Raw genomic sequence first — 26,246 nt, 5'->3', positions numbered from 1 at the left:
ATCACATAAATATTAGTGTTCTTATGTTTAGGGTCTATTTCAGAGAAGCCAGAGAGTAGCAGCATCATCAGAACGCTACCTGCAATACATGTGTTACAGTGTGATTTAATATAGTGAATATAATGTTATTGTGTTTTTGTGTGTGTGTGTGTGTGTGTGTGTGTGTGTGTGTGTGTGTGTGTGTGTGCAGCTCCAGCGGGCTCCACCGAGAATGAGGAGCGCGTGTTCCGGCAGCGGATGGGTCCCAGGAAGCGTCAGGGTGCCGTCCGCCGGAGGGTCCACCAGGTCAACGGACACCAAGTTCATGGCCACCTACCTGAGACAGCCCACCTACTGCTCCCACTGCAGGGGACTTCATCTGGTCAGCGCCAACGCTCTCGTGATAACGAAACACACAGAGCGTGTCACCGCTGACAAACTGAAACTAAAGGAAAATAACCATAAAAATAACAATAAAACTATGAGAAAAAAGAGGGTTTTTTTTGCAGGTATTGTTCAATAGTTGTACATTAGAATTAGCAAAGTCAACATCAACTCAAAAGCACAGAGGATTGAACCCTAAGCTCATTGATAATGAAAGGCTCTCAAAGGCTTTTACACATGCAGCTTTGTCTGATTCACGCTGAGTCAGCTTTGTGTTCTCACACACTTCTGTCTCTCTGACCTGCAGGGGCGTGTTAGGAAAGCAGGGCTACCAGTGTCAAGGTAGGACGGTGTCTTTACGCCCCTGTAGTCCAACGTGTCTAACTCTTAACTGGTGTTTGTCGATGATCGTCAAACTGGAGGCGCGTGAAAGACTTCCTTACGAACGCCTAACGCATTGTCCGTTGTGCGTCTTCCCTCCTGCAGTGTGCACCTGTGTGGTCCACAAGCGCTGCCATGAGCTGATCATCACCAAGTGTGCGGGGATGAAGAAGCAGGAGGACGCGGTGGAGGAGGGTACTCATCTACACCACCGCCCTCAGACAGTGGCTCCAGTTAAACGCAACTTGAAATCAGTCAGAGATGTAATCTAGCTCGGACGGATCAATCGTCTCGCTGTCCTTTTTTGTGCACCCTTTGCAGCCAGTCGGTTCTCAGAGGTTCAGCGTCAACGTGCCGCACAAGTTCAGCATCCACAACTTCAAAGTTCTCACCTTCTGCGACCACTGCGGGTCCCTGCTCTGGGGTCTGCTGCGACAGGGACTCCAGTGTAAAGGTGTGTCAGCTTTTGTGCTTATAGTGCTTTAGTTGGATAAAGCACTCGGCTAACTACGTGCTAACTGTGTGTGTGTGTGTGTGTGTGTGTGTGTGTGTGTGTGTGTGTTTCAGTGTGTAAAGTGAATGTACACAGGCGCTGTGAGAGTAACGTGGCTCCTAACTGTGGCGTGGACGCCAGAGGAATCGCTAAGGTCCTCGCTGACCTCGGAGTGACACCGGACAAGATCTCCAACAGCGCCCAGAGACGGAAAAAGGTGAGTCGTCTCGTCCACGAGTTTTGGAAAAATCCACAAAAGCAGAGATACGATCACGAGGAGTAGGAGCATTTGACATTGTGTCTTTAAAAACAGCTCCCTCAGGGTCAGGACCCCCAGCAGACGCTATCAGGGACGCCGAAGACAGAAGACGACCGCTCAAGGTCCGCTCCCACCACGCCATGTGACCAAGGTAGTAGAAGTCCTCGCCGTCACACACAAACTCTTAACCAAAGCAAATGAGCGAACGCACCAGAACCTTTGTGTCCTTTTTTGTTTCCGTCCAGACGTGAAGGAGCTGGAGAACATCCGGAAGGCTCTGTCGTTGGACCACCGCGGAGAGGAGCACAAAACGAAACCCCTGTCCGACCCCTCGTCTGTTGCCGCGGTGCCGGGGGGCGGAGGAGGAGGAGAAGGAGAGGGCGGCGGCGGAGAGGAGGGTGGAGGAGGCCGGGAGAACGGAGACGTCAAAGGTCACATCGCGCCTGAAATCAAGAGGATGAATTTGCCCGACTTTGTGTTCATCAAAGTTCTGGGAAAAGGAAGCTTCGGGAAGGTGAGCGTCAGTTTGTGTTTGTGTTTGTTTTTGTCTGCGTGTTCGTGGTCCCGGCCGTGTCGTGACTGTGTCGTGTGACCAGGTGATGCTGGCGGAGCTGAAAGGCAGCGACGAGGTTTACGCCGTTAAAGTGCTGAAGAAAGACGTGATCCTGCAGGACGACGACGTGGACTGCACTCTGACGGAGAAACGCATCCTGGCTCTGGCCAGGAAGCACCCGTACCTGACACAGCTCTTCTGCTGCTTCCAGACTAAAGTAGGAACACACACACACACACACACACACACACACACACACACTCACACACACCTGCAGACATGCTTTGCACCTCCAGGGGGCACCATCAGACCACGTTTATATCTCCAGTTGTTGTGTTTCCAGCCTGGGGGTTGAGTCCCGTGATGACTCTGATGGGTCACCACATGATTGAAGGGATATGAAAGGAAAAAAAAATCCGCAACACAAACTCATTTTTCCTTTTTTTTTTTGTGGTGTTTAAAACCTGACAGTGAAACCTCCTCAAGACTCTAAAAAACCCTCAAATGAAACAATATTAGACGCTGACAGAAGGACACACGGGTGGGACGCCGCTAACCGCTCCTCCAGAGCGCTGTATTTTTTTGTTTATCATGTGTTGCATAAGTGTTCCTGTCGCGAAACTGTACATGTACTTGTGTGTGTGTGTGTGTGTGTGTGGTGTGTGTGTGTGTGTGTGTATGTATGTATGTACTCCACACAGGCGTGTACTTTTTTCCAGTTTGAGGACTTGCTGAAGGAACAGGTCACACGTTGTGCCGGTGAGCTTGAGCGCGACGCTGCACAGGTTATCAGACGGGCCTCAACAAAACACGGGCCGCACAAGACCGAACATCTGAGAAAGCGGAGAGGAAACTCCTCGGAGGTGTACTGAATCAAGAGTAGTGGGCTTTAGAGTTTAGACGAAGAGTTCAGAGAAGTTTCCACAGGCCTTCATTTTCAGCCTGCGAATTCATCGAGCTCAGTCACAGAGTTCAGCTAGACGCAATGATACCTTTCATAAAGAAAGCAAAGAATATGATAAAAGACGTATATCCAGCAAATATGGTAAACTCAGAATCTTGTAAGGTTATATGTAAAAAGGATTGTGAATAAAAAGAAACATATATAATATATTATAAACCGAAGATCCTATATAATCTGTCCTGCGTGTGTTCAACAATAGCTTTCCGGTGAACTTGTTCTTGGTAGTTGCAGCTCATATTTTAGTTATGATTGTAGCCGGTGGAGTTCACTTTTCCCACACAGGAATCAAATTTCTCACACGACTTGGTGTGATGTAGAAAAGCTGGTGCATGCGCGTATTTGCACGGCCAGTAACGGTTGTCGTCATATTAGCCTGGACCTAAATCTGGACCTAAATCTGGACCTAAATCTGGACCTAAATCCGTCTGAACATCTGGTTATTTGTGGTTCGTTGAATGAAGGGTCGTTGGCGAAACCTGATCGGCAGTCGACCATTGCCCTTTCCTGTTTGAGAACAGTGAAACGTTCTGACGAGACCGGAGACACTCGAGGCTGGCGTACACAGTGAGGGATCAGTAGGAGTCCAGTTTTGCGAGCTGCATCTCCTGTTTATTTTCTCAGACTGTTCTGGAGAGTCTGAGACGACCGACGGCGTCTCCAGTTCAATTTATTTATTCCTGTTATTTTCCTCCAAAGCAAACACAAACATGTGCAGAGTGGACGGACCAGAGAGAGAGAGAGAGAGAGAGAGAGAGAGAGAGAGAGAGAGAGAGAGAGAGAGAGAGAGAGAGAGAGAGAGAGAGAGAGTCACAGGCGGTGAGACAGTGTTCTCAATTTACATTTTTACAATTTTTTCATTATTTTTTCTTTGTTTTATTCAATTTTTTTTGTCAGGCTGTCTGACGCATTAATGACCGCGCACACACACACACACACACACACACACACACACACACACACACACACACACACACACACACACACACACACTCTGGCAGTCAGTGGTGATTGTGTTCTTGGACAAAACAAAGAAGCTGTGGCTCTTATGTAACTGCTTTGATCCTTATCAGGGACACGATGTGTATTCCATATGCTGTGTGACCCCACCCTCCTCACCCTCATCTCCCACCTCACCCTCCTCTCCCTCACCTCCCCACCCGACTCTTCTTGGAACACACTCGACGTGATTACTGTAAACAAACCCTCATATACGTTCTGTGTATGGAACATAATCTCTCACACACACACACACACACACACACGGTGGTGTCACACGTTCTCCTTTTACATAACGGCGGTTTCCGCTCGGCGTGTCGCCACGCTGATCCACATCGACTCAGTGTGATAATCAATTAGCTCATTAGACCGTGACCGTGCCGCGTGAGACTGGACTCCGCTGCGGTAGGTCGGTTGTGGTGTTGGGTTTCGACCCTCTGCGAGAGGGTTTTCTGTGCAGGTTGTACACGCCTCGGATGCGGCCTAAAATGCTGGATCAGGGTATCGTAAAGCATTCAAGGCGTGATATCATTTATCAGCAACATCAACAACAACACGAGTCACTCGCTACCCCGGTACCTCACATGGGCGACTCTCAGCAGAGACGAGAAAGAAGGGAGATGGCTCACCCGTTAGCTACTTCCATGATGGTGAAAAAACGCGGTGTTAACGACCTGTCAATCACCGTGTAGCCCCGCCCCTAAAGCACCCCCTGCTTTATGGTCTGTTTGACTCTAAATGGATCATCATGTACTAAATGAACATCATGCTGTATTGAAGAAGACTGTAAACTAGAGATTGAGACCATAAACTCATGTTTACAATGTTTACTGAGGGAATAAATCAAGAGAGAAGTAGAGTCATTTTAGACTAGACTTCTATACAACCAGAGGAGTCGCCCCCTGGTGGACACTAGAGAGAATGCAGCTTTAAGGCACCGCTTGATCCTCACACAGTAGAGCAGATGCTGTCGGATCCAAACTCTAAAGAGCCTCTAGTGTTAGTTCAGTTCTTCACTTTTGGTCTCTTTTGAACATGTTGGGCTGCAGCTAACAGTTCATTATTTCATCAATGAATCGTTTTGTATGTAGAACATCAGAAAACAGTGAAAAATGCTCATCATGATTTCTTAGGACGGGTGTCTCCTGTCCAAAACCCAAAGAATCCTCAGTTTACTAATATGTACGGGAAGGAAATCATGAACTTCTGGTTGACTCATATTATTTAGTATCTGTTTTATTTATTCTGATGTACTTTTTGTTCTCTGTACTGTAAGAAGTCTGTGTACTTTGACCTTCGTCCTACCTACAGCCTCCCTCCTGTTCTCGTTAATCGACTGCAGGATCACCGTTGTTCCCCCTATCGGCCTAATTACCGCCGAGAAATGTAAACAACATTATACACCGGTAGCCTCATTCTGCTCCACGCAGAGGCGGCGTGAGGAAGGATTAAGAAGAAGAAGAAGACAAACAGGGGACTCTGCTTTAGACTGCAGACTGTCATTATTTGTGGTATTAAATTGTCTCCTCGAGCAGAGCGACGGTGGGGGAGGAAGTGCAGAAGGGTTTGGTAAGAAACGAGCGAAGGAACAGGACAGATTACAGAGGAGGACAGAGTGGGTCAGGAGCTGTAATTGGTGAACATCAGAGGCAGCAGAGACGGCCGGAAACAAGCCAGGTGCATTAATGGACCTTTGTTCTCTTGGGCTTAGTCCAGAGAGAGACCGATGGAGCCGACACAGGGAGACAGGCGGACATGGACGGCGATGCTCAGAGTCAGTGGGGTCGAGGGTCGAGGGCCAAGCTGCTGCTTTAAGGGCCCTTAATCCTGTGTTTGTTTCAAGTATCAATTCTCGCCATTTAAAAGATTTCTAAATCGGATCTAAAACATTCATGGTGGAGATGTTCTTTATTCTTCATATTGCCAACAAATCTCAATAATGTCGGACCTCACTAGAGCACTCTGCTCCAAGAACGTTTACTTCTACTGAAGATCAAAATCTTTAAAAACATGTCACACACACACATATATATATATATATATATATATATATATATATATATATATATATAGTTTCATTTGAACAAGGCTCATATTTCCTAAACAGCTGGGCAATGTAGTTTATTAGCAAACAGGAGAACATCTGGACTTTGTTGGGGACTATCTTCTGGATTGGATTAATCCACATTTGGGTCTCTAGTGAGTATTTGTGGCAGCAGGACGGTGTGAGTCCAAACGCATTACAGTGTGTGTGTGTGTGTGTGTGTGTGTGTGTGTGTTCGTGGTTCTAGAGGAACATGTCACTCGGTGTAGCCGTCAGGCTCGTTGATGCCTTTTTAATAGAGTCTGGACAACAATGGAGCTCTGTGGCACAGAGGAAGGAGGTAAACACACAGAGACAAACGCGTGTTAGTTCATCCATCCATTGTTGGTCCTCTCATGGGCGTTGTTTGCAACGAAAATAATAGAAAAATAGTCTCGTCCTTTTAACATTTGTCTTTCTTAAAAGGCTGAACACACTTTTTAGTGAGGCCATGAAGACGCGTACCGAACGACACGCGGTGAAATAAGACCCAGTCGGTTTTGGGCTCCTTAGGCTCGTTAGACTACACCGTCCTCCGTCATAGTGTCTCCACCCACAGCTCCAGAGATACCTTTGCAAAGGTGCTCCGTATCAGAGCAACCCGGGCTCCTAAGGAGAACATCAGAGCATGCAGACGTGTTCCACTAGAGACCAGAAACACAAGTTTCCCTCCAATCCTCCTCCTGAACTCGAGGCTGTCCCGAACAGAGCGTACTTCAGTTTAAACTTCACCTTTTCACCGCGTGACACAAACTGTGCGTGTCAGCAATTTTTGACTTGAGACCTTTACATCAGTGAGTTAAACGGTTACGCCGACGGATTACCAGGCTGCAGGAACTAAGGCGCAGAATCGCATTAGCTGTATTAGAAGTTCAAAGTACAACTGAGGTGCATCAAAACCGGCACATATATATATATAAGCGTTATGAAAGTGGGTCGTTTCTCCCCCCTCCATCGCCCTATTGTTACATCCAGGCCACCGTACCTTCACGTGTGATAGCACGTCTTCTTCTGTGCTCGTGATCCTGTAGCTGTCACAACCAAACCACCAAACTCTCATGCATGAAGTGTTTTTGTTCTGTTGGTCTTAACTGCAGGAGTAATGACCAGCACATGTCCCCTCCGATGCCAGCACCATTATCTCCTTAGTGGCACAATTATCTGTGTTGAGTGTTCTTGTACTACTTTCAAATTGAGAGCATTGAAAGGGAGGACATTTCGCCGGGTCCCTCACTTCTTCAAAGGGCTGTTTCAGGGTTTCTGGGTTCAGTTAGAGTTAGCTTGCGGTTATTGTGCACCCAACTGTGAGAGTGTAAACACCGGCCAGAATATTTGTTTAGCTCTCGAGAGGCGATAGTGAGTCTCTGTAGCATCCAGTAGAGAAGTAGAGCCGCCCTGAGGGCCGGTCAATACCGATGAAGGTAAAAAGCACCGTGTAGAGTTTCACAGTTTCTTTACTGGATTAAATCCAAAGCGGCTTCCGGTAGGAGAACGTTCGGCCGTTCCGGGAGACAGACCTGCAGAAGAGGTGAAATACTGCCCCCTGTAATTGTATTTCACATTGCACCTTTTACCCCCGACCTCCACTTTTTCAATCACAGTCGTCATTGATGCGACCGCAAAGAGGTCACATGTCAGGAAAACCAAACAAGAGACCGATGCTGTCGCTTTTCTGGACGTCCTCGAGTCAGAAATAAATCCCTAAAGCATCTGGACCTGCAACACCTTAGTGACGATATAAAGACAAGTGTTCTTGAAAGGTCGACCAATAAGACCGTTGAACAATGAACACACACACACACACACACACACACACACACACACACACACACACACACACACACACACACACTGCACATGTGCATCAACACTTCTCTAATAAGCTGAATCAAGCATTTTACGTTGGAAGCGGTTTTCTCGCTCAGAACATTTTCCTGACCCGCTTCGCCTCACGTTCTGGTCGACGCAGAGATCCACAGAGATACGGGGTTTTGCTGCTGCTCGGCACCAGGACACGAGCTTGATTTGACCGCACTGTTTTTTGGGGTTTTTTTAAAGAAGGACAAGCATTCTTGATCCGGTTCCAGGGCCACACACACACACACACACACACACACACACACACACACACACACACACACAATACACTCTGTCCCCCAATTACAATCATTTACTGCTGCAATCATCAGTGAAAAAAAGAGAAAGCCTGCGCTCCTCTTAAAGGCAAAGTCCACCAAACACACGGAATCTGGACAGCTGTTGCAAAAGCATTCAGAAGGAAAGCGGTCTGGTGAATGTTATGGTCCCGCATGATGAGGATCTGACGGGGAACCTGTCTACAAACTCAGGCTCCGGGTCCCGTTGAACGAAACCACCGAGTGCGTCTTTACTGGGATGGCTCTGTGCGGTAATGACTAGCAGCCAAACGGTAATGGCTCGTAATGTTCCGGGAATAAGCAGGCCAGCAATTCACTTCTTTTTTGGGGAGTTTTTTTTTGTCCACGGACAAAAGTTCAAACCCCGTTTTTTGCAGTTTTGACTGATTTCGATGAGTTCAGCTTCATTGTTGGGAGAGAAGACGTAGCCTGAGACGCCTAAACCCAAATACAGATATGTCTGTTGCAACTGTCCACTGGTTATGAAACGGTCTGGGTGTGATACAGGAGCCTCTGTGTGAGCCACACGGCTCAGGCTCCAGCGGGGGCCTGGTGCAGACAGACCCAGATCCGGCTTTTCGCTGGAGCCTTCGAGCTCTTTGTCGGACCTCCGGCGTCCCGTGAGGACCGGCTGTGTTCAGGGAGCTCCCGCCCTGCTGTACTTAAACCAGATGCTTTCTGAAGGGAGCGTGTTCAGCTGCAGATCTCTACAGCACGATGCGACACGGCCACTAAAACATGTCAGAGTTCTGGTCCATTTAAGCTAATCTTCTACTTCCTCAACTACATGTACCCGACACTGTACATACTATGTATTAGTACATTAGTTTCCTTTTACTTTATTTAGACCGTACACATTTTATTGTTACGCTTTCATCCGTTTTGCTCCCTTCTTCCTCTCTTTCTTTAAGTATCCTTTGGTCCTTATTTCCGTCTTTCTTTCTGACATTCTTTCCTTATTACTCTGTCCGGTCTGATTGTTCGTCGTTCCTCCCCTTTTTTCTTCTTAATTTCTTTGTCTTCATTTCCTTATATCCTTATTTTTATCATCATCTCTTTTCCTGTCTTCCTTTTCTTCCTTCTTCCCTTATCTGTGTGTGTTTGTATTGTTTTATTCTCTCTCTCTCTCTCTCTCTCTCTCTCTCTCTCTCTCTCTCTCTCTCTCTCTCTCTCTCTCTTTGTCTCTCTCTCTCTCTCTCTTTGTCTCTCTCTCTCTCTCTTTGTCTCTCTCTCTCTGTCTCTGTCTCTCTATCTCTCTGTCTCTCTCTCTCTCTCTCTCTCTCTCTCTGTCTCTCTCTCTCTGTCTCTGTCTCTCTATCTCTCTGTCTCTCTCTCTCTTTGTCTCTCTCTCTCTCTCTTTGTCTCTCTCTCTCTGTCTCTCTCAGTGTGTGTGTGTGTGTGTGTGTGTGTGTGTGTGTGTGTGTTCCACAGTGAAGAAAGATAACGTATGGGTTAATAGTGTTGGGGTTACATAAGACACAAGCTGAGACTTGTTCTACATACATTACAGCATGGTGGCACAGAGAGGACACATGTTTAATCATACACACATACAATAATCAGATAACCATCAAGACGTTATGGCCGGTGTCTGGATCATCTGTGTGTGTGTGTGTGTGTGTGTGTGTGTACAGTGGGAAGCCAGTATCTGTACATTTGTAATTACACTCAGGAAATGTTTATTCATGTTTGATTGGGTGGGACCAGCCGGGACTCTGGGTACATTTAAACAAACTATTTCGACATCCTGTTTAAAGTCGCTTTAAAGCGAGAGAGAGAGAGAGAGAGAGAGAGAGAGAGAGAGAGAGAGAGAGAGAGAGAGAGAGACAGAGAGAGAGAGAGAGAGATAGAGAGAGACAGCGAGAGACAGCGAGAGAGAGAGAGAGAGAGACAGCGAGAGACAGCGAGAGAGAGAGAGAGAGAGAGAGAGAGAGAGAGAGAGAGAGAGAGAGAGAGAGAGACAGACAGAGACAGAGAGCAAGAGAGAGAGACAGACAGAGACAGAGAGCGAGAGAGAGAGAGAGAGAGAGAGAGACCGAGAGAGAGAGAAAGAGAGACAGAGAGAGAGAGAGAGAAAGACAGAGACAGAGAGCGAGAGAGAGAGAGAGAGAGAGAGAGAGAGACCGAGAGAGACCGAGAGAGAGAGAGAGAGAGACAGAGAGAGAGAGAGAGACCGAGAGAGACCGAGAGAGAGAGAGAGAGACAGAGAGAGAGAGAGAAAGAGACAGAGAGAGAGAGAGGCAGAGAGAGAGAGAGAGAGAGAACTGGCTGAGGTGGATCGGCGGCCACTTATGTAAGACCCGATCCCGAGGCCCCTTTAGACCGATACTGAAGAGGAAACAAGGAGCCCAAAGTCAGCTTTAAAAACACGTGAATGCAGTCGGATCGGCCGCTGAGGCCTCCAGCTGCAGTGAACGGCAGAATTAACTCAGTTGAATTCAGGTCAAACTAATCAGCGGGAGGCAAGGCTGACATGCAAGTAAGAGGAACTTCATGCAGTGAGGTATTCACATTCAAAGTTGGGAAAAAGAAGAAACGGAGTTTTCAGATGTGCCATTTACTTATTTGATCCATAGAAGTGGCTTACTAGGACATATCTGAGCTCCTGTTCATCTAAAATGTCACGTGTCCTCATGATAGAACATGGGACCAAAGTGCAGGATTACAGGAACATCTTAGTTATTGACACTGTGAGGAAACAGGACTGCTGTAACCTTAACCATAAAAGATGACTGTGTCGTCCTCCGCAGTTGTTTGGTTAACTGGAATTCTGTCTGTTCAGGAAACCACCTTCTCTCCCGCTGCTCTGTTTCAAAGAATCGGTGAGAGTTCATGTTGTTCTTCTCACCTGTAGTGCTCTGAGTCAATCCAGACGGGTTCACTTTGACAGATATCTGCTGTAGACATAATGGGACAGGAATGATGACCCGGTTACTCAGGATAGTCTTTAGTGAAGCTTCTGAAATGTCCAAAGCTGTTGTGACTGAGATGAATTTGTGGTTATATGATGATGTTATTATATGATGCTCACTAAGGAGCGCTGCACCACGACAGAGCTTCAATGTAGAGAATGGATGCACTGAGGAAGCAGACCAACATACAATGGCTGGAAGGGACTGCTCTGCTGGTTTCTTATATACGAAGCTGTTTATATCACAACCCCCCCCCCCCCCCACACACACACACACACACACACACACACACACACACACACACACACGCTCTCTCTTTTATTTCCTATATGAAGAAAGCAAGCTGGAATTCAGGAAGGGGGCCATTTTCAGTACCAAGAGAATAGAACTCAGAGGGTGCGGTGTGTGTGTGTGTGTGTGTGTGTGTGTGTGTGTGTGTGTGTGTGTGTGTGTGTGTGTGTGTGTGTGTGTGTGTGTCACAGGAAGTGGAGACAATCTATGTTGGCCACACAGTCATGTGTTTAATGTGTTTCCACAGCGAGGGTCTTCTGTGGGACATAAACAGTTGTTTAATGTTAAATGTTTAATTTGTAAGCTGCTTCATAAACACTTTCATATGTAGTTTTACTTCATATGTCTCAGTTAGAGGTACAGTGATATGGAGAGAACACTTTATTGATGTCAGCATGTTACACTAGGTACTCAAGTATTCAACTCGTCAGTGTCAATAGTGGGTTTTTTGGTAAAGTATAGTTTTAGAAATTCCAGTTATTGGAGCCTGGTTATGGTTGGAAGGAGTAAACAATTCATTCATAAATAATCACTTACCTTAGTCCAATTTTAAGGATTTTTATGTCTCTACAAAAACATGAAGCAGCTTGTCTGCTGCTTCAAAATAAAAACTTTTAAATAACAAAGTAACGGGACTTTTATTGTGAAGAGCTCATAGGAAATGAAGTGTGTTTATCTACTGTATATCTATCCTATGAACTGTCCTATCAGGTTGCATTGGATGGTCAAGTGTGGACACACACACACACACACACACACACACACACACACACACACACACACACACACACACACACGTGTGACACAGCGGAGTTCCAATCTGGCGCATTCAATCACAAAGATGTAATTGACGGTCAAAGAGTGTAGAGTGTGTTATTGTGGTAGTGCATGTGAACTGTATTCACTAACAGAGAGCGCCTCTCTGTCTGTCTCTGTCTCTGTCTCTGCAGGACCGACTGTTCTTCGTGATGGAGTACGTCAACGGAGGCGACCTCATGTTTCAGATTCAACGATCGAGGAAGTTCGACGAGGCGAGGTCTCGCTTTTACGCGGCCGAGGTCACGTCCGCTCTGATGTTCCTGCACCGGCACGGGGTCATCTACAGGTAACCCGGCCGCTCTTCAGGACACACGGACCCTGTCTCTTTAACCGCTTCAAACACCGCGGAGCGTGAACGTTCTGCTTGTTTGATTTGGAGCGTCCAACTGGGATCCCAGTCTCCGTTACAAGGCATATAAGAGAATTCCCAGAGAAGAAGGAAAATAAACGTCACCCACAAAATGACCAGCTGTATATCAATTACTCACCCTGTTACCTTCAGGTCTGAAGGCTTCTTAAAAGTGAGCTTTTACCAAAGATGTTTGGGAAGTAGTGAACATGTGACTGGATGAATGAGACGTGGATTATTCTGCACACGTCATTCATGAAGATGTTTTATAACGTCATTCATGAAGATGTTTTATAACGTCATTCATGAAGATGTTTTATAACGTCATTCATGAAGATGTTTTATAACGTCATTCATGAAGATGTTTTATAACGTCATTCATGAAGATGTTTTATAACGTTATTCATGAAGATGTTTTATAACGTTATTCATGAAGATCTTTTATAACGTCATTCATGAAGATGTTTTATAACGTTATTCATGAAGATGTTTTATAACGTCATTCATGAAGATGTTTTATAACGTTATTCATGAAGATGTTTTATAACGTCATTCATGAAGATGTTTTATAACGTTATTCATGAAGATGTTTTATAACGTCATTCATGAAGATGTTTTATAACGTTATTCATGAAGATGTTTTATAACGTCATTCATGAAGATGTTTTATAACGTCATTCATGAAGATGTTTTATAACGTTATTCATGAAGATGTTTTATAACGTCATTCATGAAGATGTTTTATAACGTTATTCATGAAGATGTTTTATAACGTTGTTCATGAAGATGTTTTATAACGTTATTCATGAAGATGTTTTATAACGTCATTCATGAAGGTGTTTTATAACGTCATTCATGAAGATGTTTTATAACGTTATTCATGAAGATGTTTTATAACGTTATTCATGAAGATGTTTTGATGTAGTTTTGCTGTCGTTAAATGCGGTCCCCATTCACTTCAATTCATCAAGACTCCTCCGTTCATGAGGTGAATAACTGATGTGCAAAAAAAGGTAATTTTGTGGATGAAGTTTTCCTCAAACTGAAACTCCGAGCAGAGAAATATTGTTAAAATGCGTCGTGTCTACGCTGACGTGTCTCTTGGTTGAGGTATTTTTTAGTTTTGTATTGATGTGTGTTGGTTGTCCGTCCATCTATTTCTATAGATCTGTTCTAAACGTCCACCTCAAGACTTAATTAGCTATAAAGGTCCATTACTTACAAATGACTTCTAGAATAAAATAATGAAGTGATGACACTTTGGACAGACATGGATGTAAACTACAACATGACTGGTTGGCGGTGACGTGCAACCGTAACCCAACCAACGAATGCAACGCGTACTAGCCAATCAGAAGCAGGGGGGGGGGGGGGGGGGTCTTGGCTTTTCCAGAGCAGGATTCATGATCTAGTGTCGTGGTGAGGGCGGTGGACCGGTACTAGGCCTTGCAACATTTGCTGCCGGGCTGCAAGGAAACCACATGACAATGCTGTGAATGGTTACGTAGCTGTCGGGGACATTCTCGCCGTAACATCTTTGGACTCATTTGCGGTGTGCGCTGCATGCATTCGGTCAAACGGGCGGCACGCAGTTTTCTCCAGATTGAAATGTCTCGGCAGATATTTGGTGCGGAGCTGTTGTCGGTTGAAACCCTTCAGGAAGCTGAACACAAAGCGACGTGTGCTCCCGTCTTCAAGCGTGCTGAAGAAGCAACCAAATGTTCTGTTTGACGTTCAATATTTTCTTTGGTTATGAAACTCAAACTCGTTGACCCCGACGTGACCCCGTGCCGGTTTACTTCAGGTAGCATTATCTGGACTCCTCAGTCATAATATCATTGTGAGTCAATAGCAAACACACAGCTGGTCCCGCTGCTCGAATCATAACACCATTGTGACGGACGGAGGCTCGGGCTGTTTGCTCCCAGAAATAACTCTGATGGAAGGTCTTCTTTCCGGTGTTCTCTCCTCACGAATCGGAGGTTTGATTTGGTGTTTGGATTCTCTCGTCATGCAACCTGTGTGCTTCACGCCGCACCATCTGTGCCACGTTGTCACGCTTCCCGTTCACCTGTTTTATACTCTCACCATCAAGGTAATTACTAAATACGCAAACACAATACGCCAGACAAGCATTATTATCACTGGACTAAATATAACAACCTCTGACCTTAAAGCACATGATAGATGTGAGACACATTACCAAAGTAGCATGACTATTAACCGTTTGGTCTTTGTTGAAATGAGATACTACATATTAATAAAGACAGATTCTGTTTTGACATGAGACGTAGTTGTTTTGGTCCCATCTAATCCCAGATGTTAGCTGCTTTTACAAACTCATGGATATTCAGAATTCTGGCACAAACGCAGACGAAGTGTCCCCAGAATGAGGACTCAGGCTGGGACGTGATGGATGTGTTCAGTAGTTAAAGGTTCCTTACATGCGACAGAAGACGGTGTGTTCTTCTGCCACGCTGCACGTCTGTCACATGTATGTCAGTAGCATTCCCACGGCCGCTTCGGTTTCCTCACACAGTGCAAACACGAGAAGAACGTGTGAAGAGAACGGCAGAGATAGTGATGGAGACTCATCCAGAGAACTTTCTTTATTGTTACACAACAGCTGAAACTGTTATCTTGATGTGAATCTAGTGGATTGTTTCTTCAGCAGTCTTTCCCCTGAGGGTTTAATAAAGCCTTGTTTTTGTTTTATCTGATGAGAATATTGCCAAGTATGTCTTTTGTGGTTTGTTTTGGCCTTCAGACAGCATTAAATATGACACAAATCAGGTGACTCAGAACAAACAGTAACAACTTTCCCAACGCCAATCAAAGACTTGTTATCGCCTTCAATCCAGCTGCTGGAAAGAAACCAAACTCCAACGCTTTGCTATTCATTTTTGTCTTCAAGTAAACAGTTTAATGAGCCTCAAAATGTATGCAAACTTTAACTAAACATGCAAGGACTAACTTAAACAAAGTGAAACTTAGTTAAAAAACTATGCTTATAAAACGCAAGCGTTGATAGGACTGAAGAACATGAGAAGACTTTTTTACGCACACACAGCTTGAGACACAATGTTGCATAAACAAGTTAAAATCACTAAAATCTTACATAACTTGCTTCCATCCTGCCGTGTCATTTACTTCTTTTGGCTTCATGGTTTCAGAGAGTCCAGTCCTGCTGGTGCCTGCTGGACCAGGTCTCATTGTTTGGTGGGGGGGGGGGGTTTATAATCATACAATTTGTATGTGTGTGTGTTTCTTTGAGTTGGCACCATTGAATCAGTCATCGTGGTTAGAGCCAGAAGCCTGCAGCGTTACTGTTCTATGATTGTTTCTTATTGGTTTTGGCTCCATAACCGTGTTTTGAAGTGATACTCCACCCAAAGTCTGGCTCTGAGTCAAACACTCCTCACTTGAAATGTGAAGGGTGTCGTATTACCAGAAGTACCTTTAATTGACCCCGGCCTCTGTTTTCAAGTAGTAACAGAGCTAACAGAGGCTGGATGCATACCGCTCGCAATACATTCCAATGATGATGATTATTACAGCGGAGAATAAACTGAAAAACAGCTCTGCACTGTCCACCTGTGTGCTCACAGTCATCATGGTAGTTCACTGCATCACGTTTCCTCCATCTACTGGCATCCATTAGTTCACTGCATCACGTTTTCTCCATCTACTGGCATCCATTAGTTCACTGCATCACGTTTTCTCCATCTACTGGCATCCATTAGTTCACTGCGTCACGTTTTCTCCATCTACTGGCATTCATTAGTTCACTGCGTCACGTTTTCTCCATCTACTGGCATCCATTAGTTCACTGCATCACGTTTTCTCCATCTACTGGCATCCATTAGTTCACTGCATCACGTTTTCTCCATCTACTGGCATCCATTAGTTCACTGCGTCACGTTTTCTCCACTGGAAGGGAACCCAAGAGGCCACCTCATCATTTTCCTCTGATGGAAGTTCACCCTACAGTGCACTTTATCATGTGTTCTACTCTAAAAGGGCACCTTAGAGGGCAATTTATCAAGTTTTATCATGTTTCATCTACCCTAGAGGTATCCAAGAGGGCACTTTTGCTGCATAAATAAATGCGTTTCACATGATCCTTAAATTCATTGCCGTGTTCAGACAGAGTTTGGGAGGAGGGTCGTTTTAGTGCCATAATCTTTATCGGTAAACAGAGTCCAATGCTTTATTCAAAAGGGTGTCAGATTGTATTTACTCTGCTCTGTACGAACGTACACACCAACTCAACCAAGAAGTGACGACCATGAGAACGATTCTCCTTCTTCATCTTCATTTCCTGCTCTCCTCCAGAAAGATTTCACTCCAACACTGACGGTTAAAGCACATTCTGACTCCAACATTAAGATTAATGGATCAGTCTTTCAACACTGTGTTCTCAGTCACGTTGTGTTGATAGTGAATATTAATCTGTCAGAGGATGGCAGGGAAAACCAACACACACACACACTGCATATTAATAAATGAGCTACCTGATCACCTCTCTCTCTCTCTCTCTCTCTCTCTCTCTCTCTCTCTCTCTCTCTCTCTTGCTCTCTCGTCCTGACCCACTTTGTTGAGCGGAAGAAGAAGAACAACAAGTGTTTTGGGAACATTATGTCCCGACTCGCCCCCCTCCACCCCCCACCCCTCCCTCCTCCATCACTCCTCTGACGTTCATCTTTTTTTTTACCCATCAGCCCCTCCTCAACGCTCCCATCACCACGACTCCCCCATGTCAACAAGCAAACATTATTTTTACACAATGGAACACGTAGTCACACTTTCACTTCTCTCCTTTTCAACTTCACTGAAGTCTATGAGGCAGAATAGAGGCTGGTGTTTGGGTGTGATGGTGTTGACGGAGCAGGTTCAGACCGGTTCACACAGACGAGGACGTCGTCACTGTCTGTCACAGTTGGCACATGTACGAGTTCAGATGGAGCGATGTTTTTCACACCCAGAGCATCAGAGCTTCATGTTGCCTCAACACAAGCGTGACAGTTGTGATTTAGATCAGTAAAATATATGTTCAATGAAAACGCAACAGGACCAAGAACCTGGCAAAGCATTCGATGGCAGCTTGATTTGTTCAGACAGACTATGGTCAGAACTCAATATGTACTGAGGTTCGGTTCCATCGATATCCCAGGAACGCCTTGAGGGAATTTCTTCAAATTTGGAAAAAGAAAAGTCCACTTTGACAGAAGGATGAACTGATTAGATTTTGGTGGTCAAAGGTCTTTGTGATCTCTCAAGAATTAATATGCTAATTGTGACAAATTCCCACTAATACCTAATTAGATGAAATTAAGTGATGACAGTTTGGACGGACGTGGTGATGATGGTGTGTTTAGAACCAGAAGGCCAGTTAGATAAGTATGTGGCTGGGTGACACCTGTAGGAAATCCAAAAGTTACTGACTCGAACAAAAGTTGGTTCATTCCTAACGTACATTTACATTTTATTCTCCAGTTTGTCAATATCTTTGTGTGTATTTGACCAGATGTGTGAACATGTTGTCAAAAAGAACAGGAGATGATGGGGGATGAGAGAGAGAGAGAGAGAGAGAGAGAGAGAGAGAGAGAGAGAGAGAGAGAGAGAGAGGGGTTAGCTGTCACAGTGCACAGGGGTTGTCTCTAAGGACGTAATGGAAAAATCACTCAAGATTAACATGAAACACAGGAAATGCTTTCAATTGAGTCTGATTGCCTTGTGTGTGTGTGTGTGTGTGTGTGTGTGTGTGTGTGTGTGTGTGTGTGTGTGTGAGAACAGCTCCTGTTTATTGACAGGATTTGTTCAGCGATATTAAAGCTTTTCTAACAAAAAACCCCACAAAGGTTATTTCTGTGGAACACAACGTGACAGTGATTCAGTGACGGGTTTCTACTGTAACAAGCTTTGTAAGACACTTTGTTCAGGGTCAGGGTTTAAACGAGGGACAGGGAACCCCTCGGACCAGTTGCTTTTCTTACCGCTGTTAAATGGCTTTAAGACCATGACCGGCTCAGTACTAACTGGTCCTGGTGGTCTCTTTTCTGTCCCAAAAAGACCAGAAACGTCAAGATCATTAACATGTTGCTCGTTCCCTGCTATGCAGCATAGAATATCCGGCTCCTTCTCATCCTACAAAACCACACAAGACATCCTCACATAAATAAATATCATTCCATTAGTGCGGCTGAACACCTGTAGCCACTTAATATTGAATTTTCCTGCAGCGAGGTGATGTGCAATACAAAGATCAGCGTCAACAGTCATTTGAATTCAATCACAAATGCATTAAATTCGTTTGCTATTTCTCTGCCCTGCTGCGGGCGAGGCAGTTCAGATTTAATGTGCCGGGAGTCGCCTGGAGGTGAGATATGTAAACAGGCAGTTTAATCTTTCATCTGGGGGAAACACAGGACAAGCGCTGCTCTTTGCTGCCTCGACATGAGGCCGTCAAACGTGCCTTTGAGCAAGGCACCGTCCCCGGCTTACAGTACAACGCTGTGGTTGTGTTGGAGCAGCTGAGAGTGATGAAAGCTTTGGATTTCATGCCAAGTTCACGTCAATCAAACCTTCAGCAAACATAACCGGGAGAATATGCGTTAGATTTGAATCGGCGTTCGTTGAACGTAGTAATCACTTTTTATTTACTTTGATGACAGATTGCCTGTTATCTGTCTCCGCTGTTTTAACTATCAAACTAGTTCTATGCTGCACGTTCATTATATTTATACATAAGAGGGAAGGTTATGCCTTTTTGTGTGCTCAACACTGAAACTCAGGATCGTTTATGACGACCTGAAGATGAACTATTGAGTGAAAACTTGGTTCGAAGCCATCTGTCAAGCTCCGCTGCATCTGACATGTCATGTTGTTCTTAAATAAGACTTGAGGTACGTCAGCACATTGTCCACGGTTTAACTTCGCACGAAATCTGGATTCCTGCTGTAACGTTGAAGCGTACGTTAAACTGTTCGGATTTTCACAATGTAATTTGCAAGACAAACGTGTTCAAGCATGTTTCATGTTCTTTATGGTAAATAGCTTATGTTCCGTACATTCACTGTGTTGAGGGTGCACAATATACTTGGTGTAGTTCATAATCAGCAGATCTTCTGTACATTTTGTCTCACAGCCTTATACTGTATGGTGCAATGCATATCCTGTCAGGGCAAAGAACGATGGGACAGAAAAAAAGCAAACTTTTCAACAAGCTGCTTTTTTTTATTAATTTTATCTTGGAAGCTCTCTGAAACAGGACAGTTGCATAAGCTCTTGGCTTTAGAAACAAACTCTGTCTCCTCCCTGGCTGTATTTTTGAACCCACCTCGGGTTGAATGGCTGCATTGGCTACATCGAGGAGATGTTGACATTTTTGTGGCCATCAACCATCAAGCCCAGAGCTGCAGCATTCATAACCACCCCTGTCATCTCTCAACACTGCTTCTCTTATCTCTCGTACTGCCCCCCCCCCCTCTCTCTCTCTCTCTCTCTCTCTCTCTCTCTCTCTCTCTCCCCCCCCCTCTTCCCCCTTCACCTCTTTCTCCCATTCAACCCTCAACTTTCTCTCATTTCTTAGGTCTGTTCCTCTTCACGTTCTCCTTCTATGTATTTATCTTCCTCCTTAAAATACTAAAACAAACCTGTGGATCATGATAACTGTAAACTCCAACTTTTCTCAAATATGTGGTCATTTACGAGAAGCATTTGTTTTACAAGAGATGGCGTTGAAGTAAACAGAAACATAAACAATAGCTCACAAGGCATATTCTTTTTTGTCTAACGACTTCTTGGTAATGTCATTCCTCACAGTGTGCAGAGAGCATTTTGCCAATTCCCTCTTGCTAACCCTTCCTCTCACCTGTCCAACCCTCTGGATCTGCAGAGACTTGAAGCTGGACAACATCCTGCTGGATGCAGAGGGTCACTGTAAGCTGGCAGACTTCGGGATGTGCAAAGAGGGCATCCTCGATGGAGTCAGCACCACCACCTTCTGTGGGACGCCGGATTACATCGCCCCCGAGGTGACCTCAGACGAACAACGTCCGCACCCACAAACTTGAACTTTTATTTGTCCATGTTCGACTCTTTGCTGATGATGCTCAATTTTTCATTGCTAATATGGAGTTGAAATAAGAACATTTTAGTCTTTTGGTGGGACTTTTCTTTTATGTTGCAGAACTTGACAGAGAAATGAGAAATGACATAGTGACACTTGCATAATTTCACGTAGGTGTAATGTGCTTTTTGACTCTGACTTCCTGCTTTAAGCCTCCTCATTTCGATGTGTGATTAAGATCCTTCAAGAGCTGGATTACGGCCCGTCAGTGGACTGGTGGGCTCTGGGGGTGCTGATGTATGAGATGATGGCAGGTCAGCCACCATTTGAAGCCGATAATGAAGATGACCTGTTTGAGTCCATCCTCCACGACGACGTCCTCTATCCCGTCTGGCTCAGCAAGGAGGCCGTGTCCATTCTCAAAGCGGTCAGTCAGCGGCTCATTCAAACATTTAGCATTGTGAGCACTTTTTAGTCCACTTCCTGGTCCACTCTGCTGGGAACTAAGACTCCACCTGGTCTGAGATAGTTTACAGTTCAACTGCGTTACAGTTTGTGTCCAGTCAGAACCAAAGCTTTCTTAAGTAATGAGTTCCGTTATGCGCATGGAAACTCTGCACATTATGAATTCCAATAATATCCAGCTCTAATGGCCTGATGGGCTGTTACAGATCCAAAATAAGAATCCACTAAGGACTCTTAAACATTGATGTTTTTCATATTTATGCATCAGTTCTTGTGTTTATTTATTTCTGTCCTCTGCTTGTTTGTTTTTTATGTCTTTCCCTTCGTTTTGTGTTCGTCTCATTCTGCTGGTTTTTTTGGTGTCATATGTTGATCCATGTTTCCTCCTCTGAAAGAACGTTGGACAATTTCCGCTATGTTTTAATTCATTACTTTTTTCTGTGTGTTATTGGTTGTGTGTGTGTGTGTGTGTGTGTGTGGGTGTGTGTGTGGGTGTGTAATGCCACTTGACCGTTCGTTTATTTGTTTGTCCAGTTTTTCCATCACAAGCCTTGCGTTTACCTTGGCTGTTGACTGCAAAGCCTTGTGGGAAAGTGTGTGTGTTTATGTTGGACAATGTCTTGGACTCTGACCGGTCACTTGACCAGCACACCGGGCTCTTATTGGACACGTCCTCCAACTGAAGGACTTCGGGTCACGTAACACAGTCTCTCGGCTGAGTCTAATGGCCGAGCAGCTCGTTCACCACTCGAGTATTTGCAGAAAATCCTGCAGAAAATGTCAGGCGAAGGAGGCGTTTTAAAGAGGAGTGTTTCTTTCTAACACCCAGAATTATCTCTTTTTATTCAACATTTTTATATCATCTAAAGTTGTGATGAATTAAACATTCTACTTGTGCTTGTTTGTTAGCAAATAGTAATCTACAAAAACACTCAAGAAGCAAGCTTTTCATATTATTAGCAAGAATTTAGCTTTCAAGAATCAAATGAGAAATGTTGCCAGTTTTAGGAGTTGTCTGTTTACTGCTCTCTCTGTAAGCCAGTGTCTGTTGAGTTTTGCATGGGCCTAAAACTGAGACCCAAACTGGGCCTGGACCTGCACCTTTAAAATGTGCAACATGTAATGCCTAGCCACCTGCTGGGTTCAAACAATCTAAATTTACAGTCATCAGTTATATTTAAAAAAAGCCAACTACTAACTAACTAACAGAAATATACATCAAATGAAAACTAAACTGTGGATTACATTATCATGATGTGTTCACATGTTGTCTTGCAAAATGTAGTTCTGACCTTTTTCCCCCCCGCTCCTTTTCCTTCTTTCTGTCACTTCTCAGTTCATGACCAAGAGTCCGAACAAGCGTCTGGGCTGCGTGGCGGTTCAGGGTCTGGAGGAGGCCATCAAGCTCCACGTGTTCTTCAGAGAGATCGACTGGACGCTGCTGGAGCAGAGGAAGATCCGGCCGCCGTTCAAACCGCGCATCGTGAGTTCACGCATTCACGGAAACACACACCTGAATATACTGTGGGGAGAGGCTGAAATATGAACTTTATTACATTATTACACGTGTGAATCTTCTGGTAGAAGAATCCTTTACCAGCAACTGGTAAGGTCCTGAGGCTACAATCTGTCCCTCTTGTTCTTTGTCTTCCAGAAAACCAAAAGGGACGTGAATAACTTCGACCAGGACTTTACACGAGAAGAACCCAACCTGACGCCGGTGGAAGACAACATCATCAAGCAGATCAATCAAGATGAGTTTAAAGGTTTCTCCTACTTTGGAGACGAGACTGTGGCCTAGACACACACACACACACACTGACACACAGATAATTAACACATTAATATACACCACCACACCTAAAAGAATCATCGAGCTGAGACATTTGACATTTGTAGAAACACACGGCCTGAGACCTCCAGAGTCGGACCACTCCAGGACTTATACTAGACCATCGGTATCGCTCTCTCCGTGGTTCCTGTGCTCTTGTTGTTTGTCCGTTTGTGCGTTATGCCATCAAAGTATATGCTCAAGAGCAGGTCGGAGGCTGTAAGAGATGCTCCTTATCTTGGTCCGGATGCATTTCTAAAGCAGCGGACTGAACCGAACTTCTGATGTAGATACAGGGTCAAGGTCACGGACTGTAAGCGTGCACGTGTGTGTGTGTGTGTGTGTGTGTGTGTGTGTGTGTGTGAGAGAGCGAGATAATGTGAGGGTAAGTGTGCATGCATGCATAGTTGCACACTGTACCTCTAGAAAGAGCAAGCCTGTCATTTCTGTACATGATGTGCTGTATCTCCGTGTTTAAAGAATGTTTCTCTTCTTCCCATAACCTGTATGTGAATGGAAAAAAAAACAAAATGTATATGTTGAACCAATGATTGTATTTAAAGAAACTGGTCTTGAGAAGTACTTCATTCATTATAAAAGGAGATGGAGGTTTTGTCAGCGCTACGTTAACTTTAGAAGGTGTCCAACGAAAGCAGAGCGTCGGCATTTTAAGATCCGAGCTCAGGTTTATCTCAGCGGCTCATCGTCTTACCAGACAGCTGTTCTTCACTCGAAACCAAGCGGTACCATTAGCCGTCAGCTAACGGACCTACAGTGGCTGACCTCTAGCTGTGTCCCGTGGCAGTGAGACATGCTTGCGGTGTTAACCAAGCCGGTTCCCGTACGACTTGATGTTCGACATCGGGACAGTTGAAGCCAAATCTAAAATGTCTAAAAGGAGCCCTTTAAAAAGTCCTTCAAAAATCTCTCCAGGTCAACATTTCTAAAATCCCTTCATGACCATGTGATCGTTGAAATGCCTGTGTGTGTGTGTGTGTGTGTGTGTGTGTGTGTGTGTGTGTGTGTGTGTGTGTGTGTACAGTCACTGGTTAATCGGTTGCTGTACTGGACCTACAGTCTCTGACATGAACAACCAAACCCTCATGACTCCACATCAAAGTGGTGGATCGTACACAGAGGTGAATGTGTTCAACTGAATGTATTTGTGTGTGTGTGTGTGTGTGTGTGTGTGTGTGTGCATCATGTTGTATTTTTTATTTAAAACATCTTGTTGTTGATGTCGTTGTGTCGTGTTTCTTACTGGTTTCATGTAGTTGTTGATGGCATGTTAGAACTCTTTAGGTTCCATGAGATGGTCTTCGGACCCTCCTCCTCCTCTGTGCACCACCATGGTGTTCAGGTCCAGGTCACAGGTCACAAGTCAGGTTTAGGACTTTATAGTGAGCGGAGACAGAATCCAAACGCCTCTCAAGAAAACTCCTCGTGCAATACTCTGAACGAGTGTGTTTGTGTGTTTGTTGCGTTGTCATGTCTTTCTTCTTATGTTCCCTTCAGTCATCCACACACAGGTACAGAGGAGACGGCTCTACAGGCAGTTTAAGGTTGTTATTTCAAATGTATTCTCTCAAAAGTGCAAGTAGTGAGAGAATAAGGTGTGTTAGATACAGTAGCAGGAAGACACTCTAAACACACACACACACACACACACACACACACACACACACACACTGCAGATTCAACGTCGTTTTACTGCCAAACAACTTTAAAACACAATGTTTCTGCCGTCCATCATGTCTCCTCTTCTCTTCCCTCTTCTCTTTTCCTCTCCTCTCCTCCCCTCCCCTTCTCTCCTCTCTCCCCTCCTCATCTCCCCTCTCCTCTCCTCTCCTAATGCGTCTCACGTTGCATCTTCGTTTTTGTCTTTAATTTAAAACAAAAACGATGTTCTTTCCCAGAAGTCCTCCACGCTAAATGCCAAATGCAATGTCCAGATGTTTCATCCACGATCCCTTTAGTTTAATAAAGAATAAAAGAGTAAAATCACGAGGTTGAAGTTAGATTGTGGCCTGAGGTTGAGTCCAAACAGTGGAGACAGTATTATGATTAAACCTGCAGTATCAAACATTCATCTTCCTGGGCTCATATGCAGAACGTTGCTCTGAGTGTTGCCGTCACTATGTGTGAAGCTTTGTGTCTGACCTGTGTTTTATCTTCATGTGCTTCATTTGTGTTCATGTCCAATTTGTTCTTTTGTTTTACGCTGCGTGCCAAATGTACTGTATTTTAAAAGGATGTGAAGATGTGTTTTCATTTTTGAAACAAATTAAATATCATGATGCCAGAAAAGACGTTTGTGTTTGTTTTGTGTATCATTTTTATTCTGCTTTGAAATGAATAGCAGAAGCATTAATGAGGCCAACATCTGTAACGCATTACAAACATACCTTATTATTATTATTATTATTATTATTATGATCCTTGCAAGTCAGTGAGTGACCAGCAATTATGACACTTGACATTTAAGGCATTATAAAATGCTTCATAATGATTGTTGTTGTAAAGCGTAATACATATTCATGAGTGATTATAACAATAATAAACCTGCTGAAAGCAGGCGTCATGAAACCTGTTACCAGAATGTCTTTAAATGCAGGAATTTACATTTCAATGTTTTCCTGAGCTGCTGTACAATGTGTTCATACAGTATATGTACAGTATGAACCTAAAGAAAGCTGAGTTACTACCTAAAAATGTCAGGATTAAGAATTGTATAGTATATAGTATAGTACTAGAATACAAAATGTCACCAAACAGACACGTAACAAACAGGAACAGACTCAAAACGACCACAAAGAAACTCTAAACGACCACAAAGAAACTCTAAATGACCACAAAGAAACTCAAAACGACCACAAAGAAACTCTAAACGACCACAAAGAAACTCTAAACGACCACAAAGAGACTCAAAACAACCTCAAAGAAAGACAAGCTGACCTCAAAGAGACAAAAATACCCCCAAAAAAACCCCCCAAAAAAACCAACCTATGAAGTGACACAAAGCCTCAACAAAAAGACACACACCAGTAACAGAAAAAGAGACTGACACGTGTGTGTGTGTGTGTGTGTGTGTGTGTGTGTGTGTGTGTGTGTGTGTGTGTGTGTGTGTGTGTGTGTGTGTGTGTGTGTGTGTGTGTCTTGCTGGTATAGAGCTGTAGGGGCCTATAGGAGCCTATAGGGGCCCATTGTCTCATAATTTCGCCCACGACTAGAGGAAGTGTTACTTTGCTACTTCCACCCTG

At 44.5% G+C, this 26,246-nt stretch overlaps 1 protein-coding gene across 1 annotated transcript; it reads left to right on the top strand.

The window, feature by feature from the left end:
* Positions 1-503: 503 nt before the first annotated feature.
* LOC137890252 (protein kinase C epsilon type-like) lies at positions 504-25,283 on the top strand. Its single transcript, XM_068734417.1, has 11 exons — positions 504-938; positions 1,066-1,198; positions 1,312-1,454; positions 1,551-1,647; positions 1,742-2,010; positions 2,093-2,266; positions 12,402-12,556; positions 20,517-20,655; positions 20,929-21,117; positions 22,492-22,638; positions 22,810-25,283. Exons 1-11 carry the CDS (start codon positions 768-770, stop codon positions 22,954-22,956), a joined length of 1,764 nt encoding a protein of 587 aa, XP_068590518.1. The 5' UTR covers positions 504-767; the 3' UTR covers positions 22,957-25,283.
* Positions 25,284-26,246: the final 963 nt, after the last annotated feature.

The sequence above is a fragment of the Cebidichthys violaceus genome, unplaced genomic scaffold (assembly GCF_023349555.1).
Source record: "Cebidichthys violaceus isolate CVI_PGR_0920_01 unplaced genomic scaffold, fCebVio1.0.p SCAF_64, whole genome shotgun sequence".
NCBI classification, from domain to species: domain Eukaryota; kingdom Metazoa; phylum Chordata; class Actinopteri; order Perciformes; family Stichaeidae; genus Cebidichthys; species Cebidichthys violaceus.
The sequence above is the reverse complement of the archived record's forward strand: the minus strand, read 5'-3'. Positions and strand labels throughout refer to the sequence as shown.